General features: G+C 35.5%; 2 protein-coding genes and 2 pseudogenes across 4 annotated transcripts; 2 read left to right on the forward strand and 2 right to left on the reverse strand.

The window, feature by feature from the left end:
• Positions 1-3,582: 3,582 nt before the first annotated feature.
• LOC143531694 (germin-like protein subfamily 1 member 1) lies at positions 3,583-5,234 on the reverse strand. The gene is made up of 2 exons (XM_077026937.1): positions 4,607-5,234; positions 3,583-3,620 (listed from the first exon to the last, which is right to left on the reverse strand). Exons 1-2 carry the CDS (start codon positions 5,232-5,234, stop codon positions 3,583-3,585), a joined length of 666 nt encoding a protein of 221 aa, XP_076883052.1.
• A 2,586-nt stretch (positions 5,235-7,820) lies between these two features.
• On the forward strand, positions 7,821-8,921 carry LOC143531749 (eukaryotic translation initiation factor 3 subunit B-like). Its single transcript, XM_077026989.1, has 4 exons — positions 7,821-7,942; positions 8,303-8,540; positions 8,626-8,776; positions 8,896-8,921. The coding sequence occupies exons 1-4, from the start codon at positions 7,821-7,823 to the stop codon at positions 8,919-8,921; spliced, it is 537 nt and encodes a 178-aa protein (XP_076883104.1).
• Positions 8,922-11,054: 2,133 nt separating this feature from the next.
• On the forward strand, positions 11,055-16,820 carry LOC143531750 (uncharacterized; annotated as a pseudogene). Its single transcript, XR_013135074.1, has 8 exons — positions 11,055-11,682; positions 11,766-12,200; positions 12,285-12,322; positions 12,387-12,461; positions 12,546-12,645; positions 12,734-12,808; positions 12,891-12,971; positions 16,578-16,820. The product of XR_013135074.1 is annotated as an uncharacterized LOC143531750 (transcript).
• A 3,178-nt stretch (positions 16,821-19,998) lies between these two features.
• On the reverse strand, positions 19,999-21,006 carry LOC143531752 (two-component response regulator ARR17 pseudogene; annotated as a pseudogene). Its single transcript, XR_013135075.1, has 3 exons — positions 20,832-21,006; positions 20,483-20,732; positions 19,999-20,397 (listed from the first exon to the last, which is right to left on the reverse strand). The product of XR_013135075.1 is annotated as a two-component response regulator ARR17 pseudogene (transcript).
• Between the last annotated feature and the right edge of the window lie 406 nt (positions 21,007-21,412).

Genomic DNA, 21,412 nt, shown 5'->3' on the forward strand with positions numbered 1-21,412 from the left:
GATAGGCAATAAGATGGGTACGTACTGTGTGAGTTTACATATACCTGGTGTAATGCATGTATATGGTTGTTATATATAATAGTAGTGAGTTTCCGGCCTTAATTAAGTTTATTCTTAATTGTTTATATAGATAATTGTATATGAGGTTTGAAATAGCTAGGTGGTTTGCAGCATATACAATGACAGGAAGGATCCAAAAGATGCATATATGCTGCTACTTTGCACATTACATGATCGAGTGAGTGACTAGAAAGGATGACTTAGTTGTACATATTAATTCTTGATCAACTAAAGCCTGGTTCGGTTTGTTTGTTGGCCCAAGGCCCAGGGCCGTCTTTGAGGCATGGCAGGGTAGTCGACGGCCACAGGCCCGACACCCCGCTAGGCCCGAATTTTTATTTTTCAAAAAAAATTATATGTATTTTTATCAAAAACATGTGTATAATCAATGTTTCAATACAATTACATAAAGACTAGCTTGGTCTAATGGTAAAGGGGTATGACATTTAACCAAAAGGTTGTGAGTTCTAATCGTATTTAAACAATTTTAAGCTTATTTTTATACAAAAGTTTTTTACACAACTTAAATCATAATCAAATAAGCCCATTTATAATTAAATTGTTTAAACTTAACAAAAAGTTTCTTTTACTTAAGGCCCAAAAAAAAAAAGTTCGCCTTTAGCCCAAAAAAATTTTCGTCTTTTCGGAGCCGGCCCTGCCAAGGCCCAGACAAACAACGCGTCTAAACTAACCCAAACCAAATATAAACACCGACCCAACAACTAAATAAACGGCCGGGATAACGAGCTAGCATATATATACTACGGGTCACATTATTATATCATTATATGTATTGTATGTAAGCTGCATTACTTAATTAAAAAACATAATTGTACAGAAAATGCATATCAGTGTCTCCGTCCTTTTAAAAACTTGTACTTCCATGAACGAAAGAATAAGAAAATTGACATCAACTTAATTAATAGAAACCTTATATATTATTTCCAATTTACATCTAATTTATTAATTGTAATAGGTACTCGGCACTATATATAACAACATTCTCGCAAACACGATAACTCTGTTACGAACCTTGTTCGTTAATCAAATGGTCCAAGAAAATAGAAAGAAACTAGATAGAAACTAGAGACTTTTGGAAGAGACTTTGGTTAATCAAACCACAATATTTTCATTCCTCTCAAAAACAAATGCTAACAAGCTATAAATAACCTTACATAGTAACTACCCACTACTTAATAACTACCCACTAACTAAACAAATAACCTACCACTAATTTATCAAAAAAAATGCATGTAACCAAAACTACTAGAAACCAACGTTGTGTTCATGTGCATGGATGTGACACATAACAAACCCACACAATTTCTTGTTCTCATATTGGGCCCCGGCTTAAAGACGATAGGATAGGATAGGATAATATAGAAGCAACAAAAGCCCAAAAGTCAAACAGCCCTAATTAGTTTAAAAACCAGAAAAAATTCTCAAAATAGGCCATTTGAGGTGGGAGAGAGTCTCAAAATAGGGCAGCGAAATCCAGATCCACCGTGAAATTTGGTTTCCCGTCGATGATTTTCGTCCTCCAAAGAAAGAGTGACACGTGTAAAGATGTTGACCCCGTCTGTGAGATTTAAAAGAGAATCTGTCTGACCCATGAGTTCTGATACAAAAACAGTCTCCTCCATTAATTTTGAAAACAATTGAATCCACCTCATTCCACCATTGATTCACCACCACCACCGCCACTTGCCGAAAACCTGAGAAGGCGGCGAAGTTGATGTTTGGAAGACGACGTAGTTGATTCACCACCACCACTACCATTCATCGCCACCACCACCACTAAATATGAATATGAATAGAAGATAATTAGGTCAAAGTAAGGATTAAAAACAAACCTCCTCATGAAATTGTTAGGATTCATGATGAATTGTTGATATGATCGATCGGAAGATGAGATCCAGAGACTGAATATGTGAAGCTTGGTTAGGTTAATGACGAAGGGATTGGTAAAGTATGAAAAGCAGAAAGAGTGAATCAGAAAGTGATGGATCTGGTCTCGAGGTGGAGGTTTTCGGTGGTGGTGAATCAACTCCTTCGTCTTCCAAACATCAACTCCGCCATCTTCTCCGGTTTTCTCGGGTAAAAATTTGTTGTACGTAAATGACCAACCTTAGGATCGTATATTAGAATGGAATTAATTCTTGGATTCCATTGAAATTTAATGCGTTTGGGTGGAGAGCCCTATCGTCCATATTGCCGACTTCAGACCTTTTAATCAAGAGTACGTAATATAATGTATGGGCCAAATGTGTGCTGTGTATGTTGGTCCAATCTTGAGACTGATCCGAGCACGCCATAAAATCCAACAACTTGCCAAGACTGGGGCTTGCGCCACCTTTTTCTTAGTTGTACTACCTGGGATATGTTTGTGAACCTCCAGAAGGTCACCAATAGAAGAGGTTTTGATTTAGATCGGGATAAATGGAGAATGTTTGATTTATAATTTTGATTTTGTAGTTTTTGAGTGCCCCTCTAGCTAGCTTTTTGTTAGTCGGTTGGTGGCCTTGGTTTTGTTTAATGAAATATGTAGTTCTAAAAAAACATGCATAACTAATTCCACTATTTAATATGAGTTCATGTCATTAGTTACCATTGGCAAAGAGGTTGAGTGTTAAGGAATTTTTTTTTAAGATTCTAATATTGTATCTTGACTTTCTCTACTGTGGCTTCATTCTAGTAGCTTTAATAAAGTGAAAAATGAACTTTAATTTGGGACGTGTACCTGATGATATTATTTATATGGAGTATTTTATATGCTTTAAATAATGAATATATCTTTTGAGATTTATGTCATTCTGAACTTATATATTTTAAATATTCAGCAATAGCTTCAAGAACGAACTCAAAGAACACCCCCATAACATGGTATGGCTGTGCTCTGGTGGCGGTCGGTACTGGCAGGGAGTCAAGGTGTAGATCGGTTTTAGAGAGATAAAATATAGCCTTAATTAAAATAGATGAATAATTTGAAAAGTTAATTCAATTGAAAATGTTTGGTCCGATTAGGAATTTCGAAACAACAATATATAATTCAATTCAAATCTATTTATGCATACAATACTAATTATAAAACCTTCTTAACTTTCTTTATATAATTTGTAAAATATGAATATTGAAGCACTTGGTTTTATATGACATGCATGCTTGAGAGATGTTGTGATTTGTGATAGTTGTTTTTAGAAAATCAATTGTAATTATTTCCGCTTTTAAAACATTGGTTGTTTTTGTTTGTGCAGTCGCAACGAACTGAACAAAACCGATCTGTAACGTAATCAATACCTGCCAACTCCCGTAGTGCCAATGTGCATGTCGTATTTACTTACTATAATTCTTCTTTAAAAAGCAAAATTACTTCATACGTACAGCAATAGAAAAACAAATCACACGACAATATCACCCGAATTGATTTATTAAAAATAAAAATATTTTTTTACAAACCAATTTTCTTTCCTCGTATAAATTTGTTTTGCATGCAAATAACAAATAAAAAAAAAGTCGATATTGTTAACCACCTAAGTTTCTACGTATCCTGGACACATCTTGTCCATTAATCTGTGAAGAGGTATGTACCCGCCTTAACATCGAGCGGGGCGGGTCAACCCACAAGATATAGACAAGAGGCTTGAAATCAAGATATCATGAAGGCACAAAGCCAAAACCTATGCGCATGGCGCATATCACATATGCTCACGCATATCACATATGCTCACGCGTATCACATGCTCACGCACCATATATGCTCACGCATATCACATTTGCGCGTGGCGCATCTGCGCGTGGCGCATATCACATGCTCACGCATATCACATCTGCGCGTGGCGCATCTGCGCGTGGCGCATATTACATATGCTTGCGCATATCACATCTGCGCATGAAACATCTGCGCGTGAGAATAAAGAGAAGACCTCGCGCATCCTCAGGATAGGCGCATATCACACGTGCACATAATCAACCTCGTCCTTATCCAAATCAGGATAAGGACAACCTTGATTGTGCTCGTCAGACAACCTTCCAGAAGGTATCCTTTAAGGAATAAGAATATGCTGATGTTGACAGCTGCCAATGAAAGGTGGACAACTCAGCAAAACCCATGTGCTACCACGTGATTTCACATGGGTCAGGTGAAATACCTGGGTCAGAGAATAATCAATGAAAAAGCACCAGGTGTCCTAAGGACACGTGGCGCAAAGCAATAGGAGAAGGCCAAAAAGGCCCTAATGGGATCTGAGCCCAATCATTGGAAACCCTAACAATATAAATACCACACCACCTCCACAAGGGGAGGTAAGCAAGAAAATACATTCCAATTCCTTACTCACTCTCAGATTATTATTATCTTCTCCTACAATCTCTTATTCTCACACCGGAGGGTTACCCCAAAGAGGACCCCTCTGTCCCTTTTCTGAGGAGTAAGTTCACGGTGTTGCTCGTTTTGTAGGTGGAAGAATTCATACTCCGGAGAACCATCGGTGAAATAGCATACTCATACCCGAGGAAAGTTGTTCGTCCACCAGTGAGCCGATCCACGTTTCTTCAATCTGAAATGCCTTTTTCAAGATATCATCAGGAATATTTGGCTTTGTAGTGAATGTAGCCGCCGATGCAAGCTGCGCACCCGGGTTTTGGCTAGTAAGCCCTGAAATCGCTAAAGCCGGAGCCTTTGAATCAAGATTGTACAGAGAGTGTATTAAGCCTTTTGGGAAAACAAACTCGTCACCCTCGCGCAACTGCTGTGTGAAAAGACGGTTTGAGGTGTCAACAAATCCCACCAGAAGCGAGCCCTTAATAAGAATTGTTACTTCAGACGCCCGCGGGTGTGTGTGAGGTGGGACGAGCCCGTTTCCAGCTATATCGACCCGGGCCATGGTTAACCCAAGGGTGTTCATTCCAGGGAGGTTTTGAATGGTTGTGAGCGTGACATTGAACCCCAAGGGGTTTGAGGCGGTATTCCCGGGCTTGGACAATGCGGTGGTGGTAAAATGAGAAGGTGAAGCATCTGCGGGGGTTATGCAAGGAGCCCCGTTGACGAAAAAGGGTGGTTTTGGTTGTGCTATGCAGTAGTCTTGAAGCGGGTCGGGGTCAGATTTGACCCACCGTAGACTCATAAAGATGAGGAAGGAACAGTAGAAAAAGAAAAATAAAGAGTATGTTGACATGGTAGAAGTTAGATTAATTAATCTATTTAGCAAGGGGTTGAGCTAGGGGAATATATATATATATATATATATATATATATATATATATATATATATATATATATATGGAAGTGGAGATTGAGTAACTTGGGAGCATTATTTATACGATGAGTACGAGGAAAGGAAACATACAAGGCAAGGTAAGGCAAGATAAAATCATAGAGGGAGGATTTGATTTAAATTTCTTACCGAAAACACAATGAAAAACATTATGGTATTTCATTGTTTAACTTTGAAGTCAAACATATATAAGTTTCATTAGGTACCTAATCGGTTGGTTTATTATACATGGAGCCACGGCCCACATATCATAATATTATTTACAAACCAAGTTGAGCTCGTTCCAAGTCGAACATGAGAAGACCTTTACTTAGGTTAGTCCGTATATTTACAAACCAAGTTGAACATAACTCTTAATAATTCAGTAATGTCACCTGAAGAAGGAATGAGTAAGGCGGGAATACTCCCGCCCAAATGAGTCAGTCCGTACGCTTCTGGAAGATCTTTTGTACTATACCTGCCAACGTATGGACAGAATAGACAAGATCTGACCAAAGCAGCCCATGAACCAATCACAGGGTGACAGCTCACCGACAACAGTACGAGGAGGAGCATGCTCTAGTACAAAATGTCACTATCAGTCGCTGCCTACCCACCAACCCTCATCGTGGCACGTACATAGCCTGTAGTTGGTGGAAAAGGAATATTACACAGCCGGCCATGTCACTATCAGCCGCTGCCTACCCACCAACCACCGGCATGGCACGTACGTAGCCCACAGTTGGTGGAAAAGGAATATTATACAGCTGGCTGTGCCTGCTTGAAAACCTACATTCGGCTATAAATACTACAACACCTTGGAACGGTAGGATCATCTGATCTTCTCTAGCTATTTCTCTTAATATACACTTATATTCAGAGCAATCTAGTCTGATTCTCACAAGGAGGAACCCCCCATTCTCAGTGACGAGCTCACGGTGTCTGTTTTGCAAGTTGAGAAGAATAACCATCTTTTCCGGACCTAACCCTTGTGGGAAACATCTACCTGACCCTAAGATTATCCGTAATCTGCCGGGGTCATTTAGTGTTTCTTCAGTATCTAAATCTGGAAGTGGAGATTGAGTAACTTGGGAGCATTATTTATACGATGAGTACGGGGAAAGGAAACATACAAGGCAAGGTAAGGCAAGATAAAATCATAGAGGGAGGATTTGATTTAAATTTCTTACCGAAAACACAATGAAAAATATTATGGTGTTTCATTGTTTAACTTTGAAGTCAAACATATATAAGTTTCATTAGGTACCTAATCAGTTGGTTTATTATACATGGAGCCACGGCCCACATATCATAATATTATTTACAAACCAAGTTGAGCTCGTTCCAAGTCGAACATGAGAGGACCTTTACTTAGGTTAGTCCGTATATTTACAAACCAAGTTGAACATAAGCATGTGATATAGTGTTCAAGTAACGTCATAGTTAGAGCATTCATAGCCCGTCCATCATCCCCATCTCTATAATTACACTACAAAACATTACATTTCTCTTTCCTGTTTAATTAAATAATATTTTTATACTTTTATCACCACAATTTCTCTCTCCTCTACTTACAACCAATTCAACAAATATTAAAAAATAAATATGGGCAAACTTTATTTCCCAAAATTTACAAAAAATCTCTACATTTCTCTCTTCATCTTATAATTTATACTCACAATCATTCAAAACTCCCCCTATAATTTATTAATTCCCCTCACATATTTATGGGGGATGGATTGAGAATGCTCTTAGGTTGGTCCGTATATTTAAAATAAGGTAATAACTAAATTGAAGAAAAATGGTTGAATTATTGATATATATATATATCCATGGAGAAGAGATCTGTCACGTGTGGTTGGGCCAGGCCCCCCGAGAAATGAATGCTGATCTGATCTGATCTGATCTGATCTGATCTGATCTGATCTATTTAGGCGTTATTATTATTATTATTAATTTAGACAAATTGCAATGAGAAACAACTTTAGTGGTGTTTAGCTATATTTGTTTTTATGTGTAAATTAATTGTGATAATATAATAAAGTGGTATGGTTGAATCCTTTTCAGGTAACAACACCAATGATTTGGGGGTGATATCTGTCAATGTTTGTTAAAATGCCTTTTCCATTTAGGGGGTGTTTGGTAGAGGGAATTGAGGGGTGAGAAATGAAATTGGAAAGAATTCTCTTGTTTGTTTATGAAAGAAAGAGGTGAGAAATGGAAATAAACCATTTCCATTTCTCTGATTTTGTTTCTCTAAAAAAAAGCGGAGAATTGATTTCCTCCTTTTCATTTCTCTCATTTTCCTCCTTTTCATTTCTCTCATTTTCCTCCTTCAGCAAGGATAGCACCGCAACCCAATTGCCTCCTGTTAATCGTTATCTCGACAGTCACTCACCAATCGGTTGCAACATTCACCTATTCCTTCAATAACCTTTTCGCTAAATCAATCAGATAAAACAACGGCCGACTATAACCTTTCTTCGATCTACGGTACCTGTCGAAATCATGGTGGAAGTAATGTCAATGGAAGCTATAAGAGCTGAAGCCGCTCGTTTGAACATCGATTTATCTGCAGTCGATTGGAACTCCATCCGCCTCCCGCCCGGTGAAGACTGCGGCATCATTAGGTAGTTATAAATTAACCAACCGTTGATACAAACACTGATTTATGTACGTATTGTGTTGAAATTGTAATAATTGATGACGACGGCCGTTAAAACCCTAATAGTTTGCCGCTAATTGATTTGTTGGTGTTTTTAGAGGTTATTAGCTGCAAATCCTAATTTAAGTGGTTACATGTATGCATATGGAGTATTTAATTGCTTAATGATGATTTATTTTGTGTGTTTTTGTTTTGAATTTGAGTATTCGTTGTAAGCATGTTTGATGCTTGTGTACACAAGTGATTATTAGTATGATGAGTTTTGAATATCAGTGTTTTGTTTTGGTTATTAATTTGTATCTTTATTGTGTGTTTGATATTTTAGTGATGATGAGGATCTAAATGAGGGGGATCAATTGGAGTTTGATGCTGGATTTGGGAGTATTATTGTTGTGGATAATTTGCCAGTTGTGCCTAGAGAAAAGTATGATAAGCTTGAAGGTGTGGTTCGTAAAATCTACAGCCAAATTGGAGTTATTAAGGAAAATGGGCTTTGGATGCCTGTTGATGAAGACACCGGTAAAACCCTAGGTTATTGCTTCATTGAGTACAATACTCCACAGGTATTGACAATAAAAAATCTAGTTATATTTTTATCAAGTTTTAAATAAATCTCTTTCATTGCTTTGTGGCTGTATCTTCTTGTAGGAAGCTGAACTTGCTAAGGAAAAGACGAATGGATACAGACTAGACAGAGCACACATTTTTGCTGTCAACATGATTGATGAAATCGACAAATTTATGAATGTCCCAGACGACTGGGCTCCTCCGGAGATTAAGCCTTATACACCAGGGGTTGGTTTTTGGGTGAAGCGTGAAACTTGATTTTTGTTTATGGCCTTTTTTGGCTATTATAAAATGTTAGTAAGATAGCTTGCAACTTAATAATGATGATAATGTCGTTGTGTATTAATGCAGGAGAATCTGCAACGCTGGCTTACTGATGAGAAAGGTAGAGATCAGTTTGTTATCCGTGCTGGATCAGACACGGAGGTTCTGTGGAATGATGCAAGACAAGTGAAGATCATTATCCTGTTTACAAACGCCCGGTAAATAAAAATACTTTGTCTTGGTATCTTAATTAACTTATTTTACTCTGTGAAAGGATTCTGATTATGTTGAATTGTATTCGTCTGCAGTTCTGGACTGAAAGTTTTGTGCAGTGGTCTCCGTTAGGGACCTACTTAGCCACGGTTCACCGCCAAGGTGCTGCTGTTTGGGGCGGTGCTACTACATTTAACCGTCTGATGCGATATGCTCATCCGCAGGTTAAACTCATTGATTTCTCTCCTGGTGAGAAATATCTGGTTACATATAGCAGCCATGAACCAAGCAACCCTCGCGATACTCATGTAAGAAAGTTTTGTGCTTTATATAGTTTTGTATGATTTTATATTTGGTGGAAGTTTCAACCAGTTTATTTGTAAATGGGTTGTATATGTAAGGCTATATATCATAGTTATCAAATGTACAATGCGCAAAAAAAGCGAGGGTCTAAGGAAAAAAAGCGCACTTAAATAAAAAATTAAAAATATATTATATAGATGAAAAATAATATTATTCTTCAAATAAAGTATACAAAAACTAGTATATAACATTTATAATTTTAGTCTAATTTATTTGTAATTGTCTTGTAGTCTCACAAAGGTGCTGTGAATTTTCGTGACAAGTCATTTCCTTTCTATGACAAATTGTGTACCATATTCGGTAAGGATAGAGCTACTGGTAGTAAAGCAGTTGACCTTGGAGAAGAAGATGTTGTTCAAGAGACGCAAAAAAGCTCACCTGTTGATATTTTAGACTTTGATTTTGTTGATGAAGCCGTTCCAAATGTTGATAGATCTGAAGGACAAACAGGAAGTGTAACAAGCAAGCGCAAAAGAGGTAGAAGCACAGATGCAGATGAGATATATCGAGAGTCTTGCAAAGATATCAAGGAAGTTTTGCTTCGATTTGGGGAGATGGTGGGTGAACAACTTAGCAAAGAAGGTATGGAGGCTCGTGAAATCTATGAAAAGGTTAGTGATGAGTTAAAAGCTTTACCATGTATCACTACGAAAAAACGGTTCAAAGCAGCTCATTTGATTGGTAAAGATGTGGATCTAGGACGTTCTTTTCTTGCGTTGACAATAGAAGAGAAAATTGAGATGGTCGAGTTGTATACCGATGGTTCAATGGGATAGTTGTGTATGGTTGAAGTATGTTTTGTATGTGAATTGGTTTTAACTATGGTTGATGTTTTTTGCTTAAAAACTATGTTTTGTATGTGAATTGGTTTGATCAATGCATATTTTGGTTGGAATTTATGCATCTTTTTATATGTTTTTTATTTTTTAATAAATATTTGTTATGAAAAAAATACTTGTGCTAATGATAAAGTTGATATAATTCTCTGTTTATTTTCTATGTACCAAACAAGAGAAATGATTCTCAGCTATATTTCTCTACTGAAATCTCTGTACTACCAAACAGAACAGTCAATTCTCATTCTCCAGACCAATTCCCTTTATCTGCAATTCCATTTCTCTATTCCATTTCTCTACAATTCCATTCTCTATACCAAACACCCCCTTACTTTCTTTTTGTGTGTTGTGTTGTGTTGTGTTGTGTTGATGAGAGTTAGAGTTATTAGTTTGGTAGTAAAAAGATGAAACATGCATCCATCTTATATATGTTATTATGTTTATGTTTGAGAAAGAGAAAGTAAAAGGACAAGTAAAGTAAAAAACCTAGCAGCAGCAAGTGATGGATAGATAAATATGAAAATTGGGAACACTCTATCTATCTATGTATCTATCTATCTATCTATCTATCTATCTTGTTTCATTCAGACCAACTCCTGTTCTTGTATTCTTCACATAATAATAATAATAATAATAATTAATAATATAGTTTCTTTTCTTTTGTAGAGAGAGTGAGGGTATTATTTGTTTCTTCTAATTAATCTCAAAGCTCCTGTTTTACCACTGCTTCTTTCTTTTCTTATCTATCTATCTATCTCAAAGAAAGAAAGAAAGAAAGAAAGAAAGGATAATGGTAGAATCACAAAACAACAAGGTACAAACTCACTTAGCTTAGCTTACATGATTGATTATCTTATTAATTATTATCCAATTATAATAATAATAATTGTAGATGGGTGGAGAAGAAGAAGATTCATCATCACTTCAAGTGTCTGTTTCATTTGACAAGTATGAGAATGATGCAGCAGCACTCTCATGGGAGAAATGGTCAACGTTTACTTCCCCAAATAATAACAAGTACCTGGAGGAAGTTGGAAAGTGCTCCACACCCGGATCTGTGGCCCAGAAGAAGGCCTTTTTTGAAGCTCATTACAAGAAAATTGCAGCCATGAAGAAATTAAAATTAGCATTAGCTGAGGAAGAAGCCAACTTACTTATACCGGATCATCAACAACAAGAACCAGTTAATAATGATGATGATGAACCACCACCACCCATTCATGATGGATCTGCAAGATTAATTGAACAAGAACCACTTAATAGTGATAAACCAGTTAATGATGATGAACATGACTATTTTCATCTATCACCGTCTGAATCATCCCCAATATTACCATTCAACACCAGTACTGCTGCTGACAAGCTAGAAGAAGCTGCTTTAGTCAATGTTGAAAGTATGAAACTGGTACAACAGCATTTCCAAGTGGATTTACAACACCCTCCACAAATTATTACACAAAAGGTAATTATAATCAACACTTACTTTCTAAAGGCCGGTAAACTTGTGTTATTAACTCACTCTTTTACTAATTTGTTGGTCTTCAGATTAATCCAAAAAAAGAGGAAAAGAATGCTATAGGATTGAAGAAGAAGAGTAAGAAACCAGAATCAAACAAACCAACCAATAAAACCCCACTCAAACCATCACTTATACCTAAAACCCCAGAAACGCCAGCCACAAGATTATCAAAACCGAAACCGAAAGAAACTTCAACATCCAGCTCATTAAACAAGGCAAGTGCACCATCATCATCATCTAAGAACAAGAATCAATCTTTATCAGAAACCAGACGTGTCACTCCAATGTCACTCCATTTATCCATGAGTATGAACTCTGACACGGCTTCTTCGGTCACTTCATCAAGAAGGCGATCTTTATTCATGGAGCAGATGGGAGATAAGGATATTGTTAAACGAGCCTTTAAGACATTTCAGAACAGAGTTAACCAATTACCATCATCTGATTCTGGACCCAAACAGGTAGTAGTTTAATTAATATACATAACAAGATGCTGTCTCTCATTTACACATTATTAATTTATTCATCATTTTCTGTTTTCATAGCTGCCAACAAAGAGATCCGGATCGAAAGAAAACGAAAGGTAATCGCCAATTTTTCACTTTTCTTATGAGCATATTATAAACTTTGCAAATGAACTAATGTAGATCAAGGAAAGCAGTAGAGAAAATGAATCCTGCAAGAGTTCAATTAGGACCAACATGGAAATCTGTATCATCTGGGTAAAAATAAAAACCAAAAGATATCCTATGTTTAATTCTATTATGCTATTTTACATCCACTAACATATATATATTCTGGGACAGGTCACTTAAAGGGGTTGGAGTGGCCGATGAAAGACGACTAAAGGCGGGACCGACTTCAGTAGCTTTGAAAAGTCAAGAGAGATCCGAAAGACGAAAAGAGGTACGATACAATCACCATGGAAAAGAAAAGTGTTTGATTCGGTGTCCATCCACACGCTAAAAAGTTTCTTTACTTTTGATACATACAGTTCTTCAAGAACTTGGAGGAAAAGTCAAACGCTAGAGTGGCAGAAAGAAGTCAACTAATTAGTTTAAAATCCAAGGTAGGATTCCAGTTGTTAATCATATACAAATCATCTATTAGTTTGATAATCCATCTGACTGGTCGGTGGTTACTGCGCATAGGAAGTAAAAGACACCGAGGTTAGGCAGAAAGCAAAACCGATGCCAAAGGCGCAAGGGGTGTTGAAAAGTACTTGAGATAAGGTAATAACTCATCTTTCTAGTTGTATAAAATAAAGTTGGTTGGTTGACTGACTGACTCGTGTATTTATATTATAATTCATCAAGTAGCAGAGCCTCAATAGTGGAAATGAGAGACAGCACAAAATGCATCTGAAGGATTGATTATGGGTCAAATTGTAGTTTGGTTTATGAACAACTTGTTTAGATGAATGTATGATATTGCAAGCTAGTCTATTTTCAGAAAAAGAAGAATCCCCTAGTAAGTAAGTATAATAACTTCACTTTTCTTTCTATAGCAAAAGTTTAGTTTGGAAAAAGGAAATAAATAGACATTTTATTTTATTACTTGATAATACTCCTATAGTCAAGCCTGGCTTTATGTGCTCATTTTTTTTGTTACACAAAGTGGTCTTTCCATGTTTTTAAGATTGCATAACTTCAGTAGAGAACTAAGCTTTAAACTTGCCTCAAGCTTCTAGAAGAGGTGAGTTTTCAGGCTTGTGTGAGCCACGCCTAGCGTCTGCAAAAGAACAATAATATTGATCGATAGTTCAACGTGATGTTGGCTCGATAAAACCGATTCATATGGAGTACTACAAGGGTCAAGTTTGTGATGTCTTCTTGTATTTCCCCTGTAGATTGGTTGCTACGGTTTGAGATTTTCTTCTGGCATTGGACTTGGTGAGTAGATGTTGATTCCGAAAATGGTTTTACCTCTTAGTTACTTGAAACATAAAAAAGGTTCGTAAGTATTTGAAATGTCATTGGTGTTGTGAAACTAGCCTAATAGGAGAGCGTAATAAGAATAAATATAGGGAGAAAAGGATCCAGATATTTCATTGGTGTAAGTGTATTTTACAAATGAGATACAACGGGGGTGTATACGAAAGCTAATCAGTATACAACTCTTAACAAAATTTGAACAACATGATAAGTGCATGTATAATGTTTGTTGATAGCCACAATTGGTATATGTATAACACTCTTCCTTGGTTGTTAACATAATACGTCTGAAAATGCTGCCTCATTTTAAACATTAAAAAACTTTCTAAGAAAGCTCAATAGTACAAAACTTAAAAAAAGTGTGTAACTTGTATACTACCCTGTTATTGTTGACTTAAACATGCGTCGTCCAGCGCTTGAACCTATAATTCATCGGGATTCAAGATGGAGACAGAGGGGAATAAAGAAGATGAAGATTTACAAAAGGCTTGGTCTATTTGCATCTAATTTAACTATTAACATTTAATTGATATTATTATTATTATTATTTTAGTCCACTAAATAGTAATTTAATTTCTAGTAATCCAGATAAGTTATATACTGAAAAGAAGAATTTGAACGATTATCATGATTTAAAAAATCGAATTGGTAATATACACTGACACAGCCAAAATGATAAAGATATAACACAATGTTATGAACTTTCTTCAAACATATGGTCGAGTAGTTTGATAAAAAAACAGTTAATATGGATCTCATAAAAGAAGCAATGTGATAAATACTGGCCATAAGTCATAACTAAAACAAATGTAGCAAAAGACTACTTACCTTCACTTAAAAGGCTTTTTTATCCTTTTTAAACTTTTGGAGCATTTTATTTAAACTCTCCTATGAGACGGATGTGCTAAGAAGCCAATCATGTCAAAAAAGTGTAAACACCTTTATTATAATATTAACGCACCGTTAAAAGAAAATCTAGACGCCCCGTTATACACACCCAGTCCAACAAGGCAACAAGTTTCAAAAAAAGTTTATATATTATAAACTCAACAAGTCACACATAAAAAAAAAATTGTAGCCTAAAATTTAAAGATATATTTGGGTTTAGTTGGATTACATGAAAATCGGGTTTAATTGTTGGGCCTAAACTATATAGGATAAGTTAATATATACACTCACCTAATTTTAGAGTCTGTGTAACACACGAAATGATCCAAATTATAAAATTACATAACGTATATGGAAAATATATTACATCTATATTTGCATCTATATTATGTGTAACATAAATTAACTTTATTTATATCACAAAATGATTTTTTAAATGAACTTAATAAAATATAATGCATGTGCAAAAAACGTATCCGGGAACGCTCATTCTATTGAAAATTTCATTCTCAATATCATTTATGTAGTTGAAAAAATTTTGGTTATCAACCAATTTCGGGAAGAAAACTTCACATGCAATAGTAGTTCTGACCACTCAGCCTAAATACAAATAATGTGTTATCTTTATTGATATATTTAACAATTTGTCACTCATAGAAGGAAAAAAGAACATTAAATTGTAATGACAAATGTTCTTCAAAAACTATGTTTGTATGAGCTACACCATGAAAAAAATTTTGATACGTTTAAAGGGATTTCTAGACTTTGCCATAATAAGAAAATAAAAAATAACATGTTAACCCTTTCAGTTTTGTGAATATTTTGATTCACTTGAGCATAGTTTTGCATGACATGCTTCACATACAACGTTTTGATCACCATTGAACGAAAAGTTAACGCTGACACACAGGTTCAAATTTGATAAAAGTTTGAATCATTGATAAGCCTGGGGGTGGCATGTCGGAAGTGTTCGCTATCTTTTCTTCAACATTAATAGTATAGGGAAAAATAGTCAATTTGCCAAATCCCGAACCTTTTGATTATTTCCAAAAATGCCTCGTTCAGTGAAAACATAAACATCACTTTTCAAACGAACAAATGAATGCCCTAACGAAGACATGATGACCATGACGAGTAAATGAAGACTTGAATGGGGAACTTAACCCCTTAATCATCCCACGAGACCATAATATCTCTGTTCATGAAAACAAAGGCCCACGAGTCGTTGCGAGCCCCGTTCAATGAAAACAGAAGCGACACTTTTCAAACGAACAAATGAATGTCCTAACGAACAAATGATGACCACAGCGAGTAAATGAAGATTTTAATGGGGAACTCAACCCCTTAATCATCCCACGAGACCATAATATCCCCGTTCAATGAAAACAAAGGCCCATGAGTCGTTGCGAGCCCCGTTCAGTGAAACAGAAGCGACACTTTTCAAATGAACAAATGAATGCCCTGACGAACAAATGATGACCATGGCGAGTAAATGAAGACTTTAATGGGGAACTCAACCCCTTAATCATCCCACGCAATGTTTTCAGACCCGGCCCGGACGTCGACCTGGACGCCTTACCGGGTCAAAGGTCGGACGACCCGGGAGGGCGGACCGGTGTTTGACCCGGATGACGTTATAAATAATATATATTTATATATCTTATAAAAGTAATTAGCCATGCACAATTTCTAATACACTAATATGTAAAAGTTTAGGGTTATTTTGTTAAAACTATAATATTGAGGATGAATAGTGTAATTTGTATTAAAGAAAAGGTGAAAGTGAAAAAATTAATCTTCTTCCCTGTATATCGATATATCTCAATATATCTAATCTAGGGTTAGTTTGCTTTAAACACACACAGCCGCCTCCATCATCTCCCAACGTCTCCATCTCTTCATCCGCCTCCTTCATCTCCTTCATCTCGTCATCTTCTTCATCTATTCTTCCACCTCCTTCATCTCTTTATCTTCTTCATTACTTGTCTTCTGTGATTTGGTGATTTGGTGTGTTAGGTGATTTGGAGCGGCGGTGTTACGGAGCGACGGCGTTATGGAGCGACAGTGGTGGGTTATGGAGTGAAAACAACAAACTTGCCGGTCCAACCGTCGGGTCACCGGGTCTGGTTCAACCGGCGCCCGCGAGACCCGGCCGGTTCATTAGAAAACGGGTTGTATACTACGACCCGGACCGGTCTTAGTCCCGGGTCCTGGTCAGGCCGGGCCGGGTTTCAAAACATTGATCCCACGAGACCATAATAACCTCGTTCAATGAAAACAACGGCCCACGAGTCGTTGCGAGCCCCGTTCAGTGAAAACATAAGCGACACTTTTCAAACGAACAAATGAATGCCCTAACGAACAAATGATGACCACAGGGAGTGAATGACTACTTGAATGGGGAACTCAACCCCTTAATCATCCCACGAGACCATAATATCCCCGTTCAATGAAAACACAGGCCCACGAGTCGTTGCGAGCCCCGTTCAGTGAAAACAGAAGCGACACTTTTCAAACGAATAAATAAATGCCCTAACGAACAAATGATGACCACGGCGAGTAAATGAAGACTTGATGGAAACTCAACCCCTTAATCATCCCACGACACTGTATTATCCATGTTTAGTGAAAACAAATGCCCATGATTCATTGCGAGCCTTGACTTAACGATTAAATTTAACGGGGTTAGTGATTTGGATGCAATTGGTAAGAATTGTTAAACGTGAATGATCCATATGCAAAAAATAAAATTTTTTGACTAAATTCCTATTATTTGCTAAACCAAAAGGACGAAAATGACACTTTATTCTAAATAAACATAGAAATAATTATGATAAACTTTGTTATATATGATAGTGATTGGTATATATTATCCTTACAATTTAACATATATAGTTTACTAAATTAACCGAAATAAATAAATAAATAAATAGATTTAAAGCATATATTGTCATTTGTAAATTTATATGACACTTTACAACAACAACAAAAACAACAATAATAATAATAATAACAGTAATAGATAAATTGATTGATTTTATAAAAATGAATCGACTTTTAAACATATATTTATAAGTTAACGATTAAAAATGTGTTTTGTAAAATGAAATCATATTCGAGTTTTGTTTTTTCTACAATATTTAACAATATAGTATAACATGTTAATGATAATATTTGAAATTATATTTTTTTTCAATATCTAACAAACATAGTTTGTTGTTGATTTTTTAGATCTTCACAAAGTATTTTAGAATATATAGTAACATACATAATATGTTAACATTTATTTTTATAAAAATGTATAAACATAATATAAATAGGTGAAAATTATTGATTTGTGACATAGATTATGGTCAATTAATATTTTAATTTTGGAGAGAAAAGAGATATGAGGTTTAATCACAAAGCTACACGTGTCACAATTGTTTTTTATTATAAGAGTAGGATAATTCACATATATATAAACTTTTATATTTAATTATATGATTTGTTTTAAGAAAGAAAGATAAATATTGTCATGTATAATTATTGTCGTTTTAATTAGTGTCTTTTGAGCAACTATACAATTAATACGTTACGTCCCGACATTTTCCGCTATCTTGGTCGGGATTGACACTCGTCTCCTTGTAAGAAGCTCACAAATTTTATATTCTATTAATACGGGACAAGTTTTCTTTCCTTTTTATACCCATGTGGGATAACTCCACCTTCTTCATTCTCCGGTGTGGGACAAACTTAATTATTTCATTAATGTGAGATGATTCCACTTTCTTATTCTCCATCACAAATTTTTGAAATATTTTGAGTCTCTCATATTTCCTATGTTATCAAATTCGGACCAAAATTTTTGGAATGTTACACTAATTCACACTTCTTACGTAATAAGAGTTTCGTTCCTTTTGATGATAACTCCTATTATGAAACAAATCACAACGATGATGATGTTTCAAATCAAGATATTAAAGTTTACAACAAGTGCAAGAAATTTCGATCATAACGTTCTAAAGATGTTAGCATGGTGGTTAGTAAATCAAGACAAATGTAAAGAGAAGAAGATCATTATGAAGCTAAGAACATCGTTTATTGTCTGAAGGTGGAGCGTAAACAGCAACAAAACTAATAATAGATAGAAATATAAAACCAAAGGCGATTGTGATGATGAGATTTTTTGAAAGTAGAGAAACAATCACACTCATCATATAAAACTCTCCATTCCTAGAATTCAATGACGACTTTATCAAGTGAGGCCGATAACAAAAAACTAACAACTCATGTGTGAGCTTATGGGAATGCGAGAAAATGGTGAACAACTATCCATACTCACAAAACAGAATTCATATAATTATATATCAGTAGTGTAATTATGTAAAGTTGTTTTGTATGCATTGTAATTACACTTGTATATATAATTACACTATTTGATTCATATGTTTAACATGTTAATTTAATTTTTATTTGATCCAAACCCTATATATATATATATATATAATTTATAGGGTTTGGATCAAATACAAATGAAATTAACATGTTAAACGTAAGAATCAAGTAGAGTTATCATAGAGTAATTACATAATTACTCTACTTGTATGTATACTATTATTCTACCTGATTCTCACGTTTAACACGTTAATTTCATTTGTACGTTAACATTACCATATATATATATATATATATATATATATATATATATATATATATAGAGAGAGAGAGAGAGAGAGAGAGAGAGAGATGATGCAAGGTGTCCAAACTCATCTTCCCAAATCAAAAATATTCCTTCTTACCCGACAAGATTGAGACATGAAATAAAACCATATCTTCATCAAATCAATTCTGAATTATTATTTATTAAATATTGATTTCCCCTCCTTTAAATCTTGTTGAGTTGTTTCCAACGTTTATTTTCCTTTTATTTTAATCAATTTGACAACTAAAAAGCAGAAAAAGATAAACACCCCACATCTAAAAATAGCTATATTATGTCAGTTTTCAACAACATGCATTTAATCATTTTGGTAGTTGAATACTTTTGATCTTCCATATATTGTAGTTGAACACTATGGATTCATATTCAAAAGGGCAGAGAAGATTATTAATAAGTGGTAATTAAAATACAAGAAGAATTTCTTCTTGTTATCAAATGTATGAAATTTATTTAAGTGATAGTACAATAAAAGATCACCAGGATGTAAAGCAAAACCATATATATAAAGTTGGGGGGAAAAAGTTTCTTTTTGTGTTGTGAAGAAAAAAAGGAGAAATGAATAAAGAGGGCAAAGGCAGGTAATACATACATTAGAAATCATATCATCAAAATTGTAATAATAATAATAAGAATAATATATGTAATGAAACTGAGTAGATCGAAAAAAGGTTAAAAAAAACAAGAAGTTTTACATGTACAAGTACTTGGGTTTGTCTATGATCATGTATTGTAATGTAATTAAAAAAAGATGAAATTCAAAAATATTATGCTTGATCTGCGTTGGTGACTTTAAGCCTCATGGTTGGGGAGTCTAGTTGTGAGGGCGATAAAGGAGGCGTCGATGATGAAGTTGGAGGCGATGGAGAGGTTGAAGGGGAGGTGGATGGCGATATCGATATCGTTGGCGGTGATGGGGAGGCAGAGGGCGGTGTATGAGAGTGAGACATTATATCTTGTAGTTTTCTTTTGTTAAAACTTGCTGCTGCTTTCTCTTGTTTGTTGTTAATGTTATTAGCAGGAGGAGTATCTATAATTGTACTGGTAGTGTGGCCGAACATGTAATCTTTCAAGCGTTTGACATCAGATAGCTTAACAGGCTTTACAATGAAATCCTCTGCACCTTCTTCCAAACACCTGAAATCAAATTCAACTCCTCTTAACTACTACTAATGGATTGAGTGAGTAGCTAGAAAGAAAGAAAAACAATAATAGTACGTACCTGTCAATGCGTGCTAGAACGTTTTCAGAGGACATGATGACAACGGGAACCTCTCGGAAGGTTGCAGAGCCTTTAATCTTTTTGAGCAATTCGTAACCGGTCATGCCAGGCATACAGTAATCGGTGATAATCAGATCAACATTAACGAAATGATGATGATCAGAAGCAGCAGGTGTGGTTGTGGTGGTTTTGTCCTGATCAACAAGGCCTAGGTATTGCAAAGCTCTCCAACCGCTTTCAACCGCAGTCACTATATATATATATATATATATATATATTTAAGTTTAGAAACAAATTAAGTCTGAAAAAACAAAACATATATAGTACGTAGATGGAATGAATGAATTACCTTTACAGGAGGTGATTTTGAGGAGACGTTCAATGACCTTGCGATCCACGAGGCTATCATCGACGGCAAGCACATGAACATCATCATCAGTGGCAAAGTCATCGGTGGGTGGTGACCTCCAGCACCGGCGATGAGAAGGAGGAGAAAACATGCCTCCCATCCCGTTTCTAGCCATCAAATGAAATTTAGAATGAAGAATGACTTTTTTTAGATAGATATATATAAATAGAATGAACAAGGAAGAAAAGAAGAAAATCTTTGGAAATCTACTTTATTATTATAACAACAAAATACGCTCAGATTCTCAATTCCACTTTGCTTTCGTGGTCTCCTCACCCCTTGATTTTTCTTTTTTTTCTTTTCCTTTCCCCTCAATATCATTCATTCACTTTTTCAGATCAGGTTTCGAGTATCCTAGAAAACAAACAAAGATTAAAAAACAACACTAAAACAAAAGCTAACATGTTCTTTTCACTCGTAACGTAAATAACACTTGGGGTTGTAAAGTGTTAACGGGAGGGGGGGTTTCACTTTCTTGTATGGGTAGGGTTATACTGTTGAAATGACCAATGTGCCCCTTT

Source organism: Bidens hawaiensis, unplaced genomic scaffold, assembly GCF_021521415.1.
Source record: "Bidens hawaiensis isolate Kalapana, Puna unplaced genomic scaffold, B.hawaiensis_p1.1 tig00009224_1, whole genome shotgun sequence".
Lineage (NCBI taxonomy): Eukaryota > Viridiplantae > Streptophyta > Magnoliopsida > Asterales > Asteraceae > Bidens > Bidens hawaiensis.

Coding starts and splice junctions, on each gene's coding strand:
- LOC143531694 (XM_077026937.1), bottom strand. CDS start 5,234: ATGTCAACATACTCTTTATTTTTCTTTTTCTACTGTTCCTTCCTCATC. Junction 3,621..4,606: donor GGCATTTCAGATTGAAGAAA/CGTGGATCGGCT, acceptor AGATTAATGGAC/AAGATGTGTCCAGGATACGT.
- LOC143531749 (XM_077026989.1), top strand. CDS start 7,821: ATGGTGGAAGTAATGTCAATGGAAGCTATAAGAGCTGAAGCCGCTCGT. Junction 7,943..8,302: donor GAAGACTGCGGCATCATTAG/GTAGTTATAAAT, acceptor TTGATATTTTAG/TGATGATGAGGATCTAAATG. Junction 8,777..8,895: donor GCCTTATACACCAGGGGTTG/GTTTTTGGGTGA, acceptor GTATTAATGCAG/GAGAATCTGCAACGCTGGCT.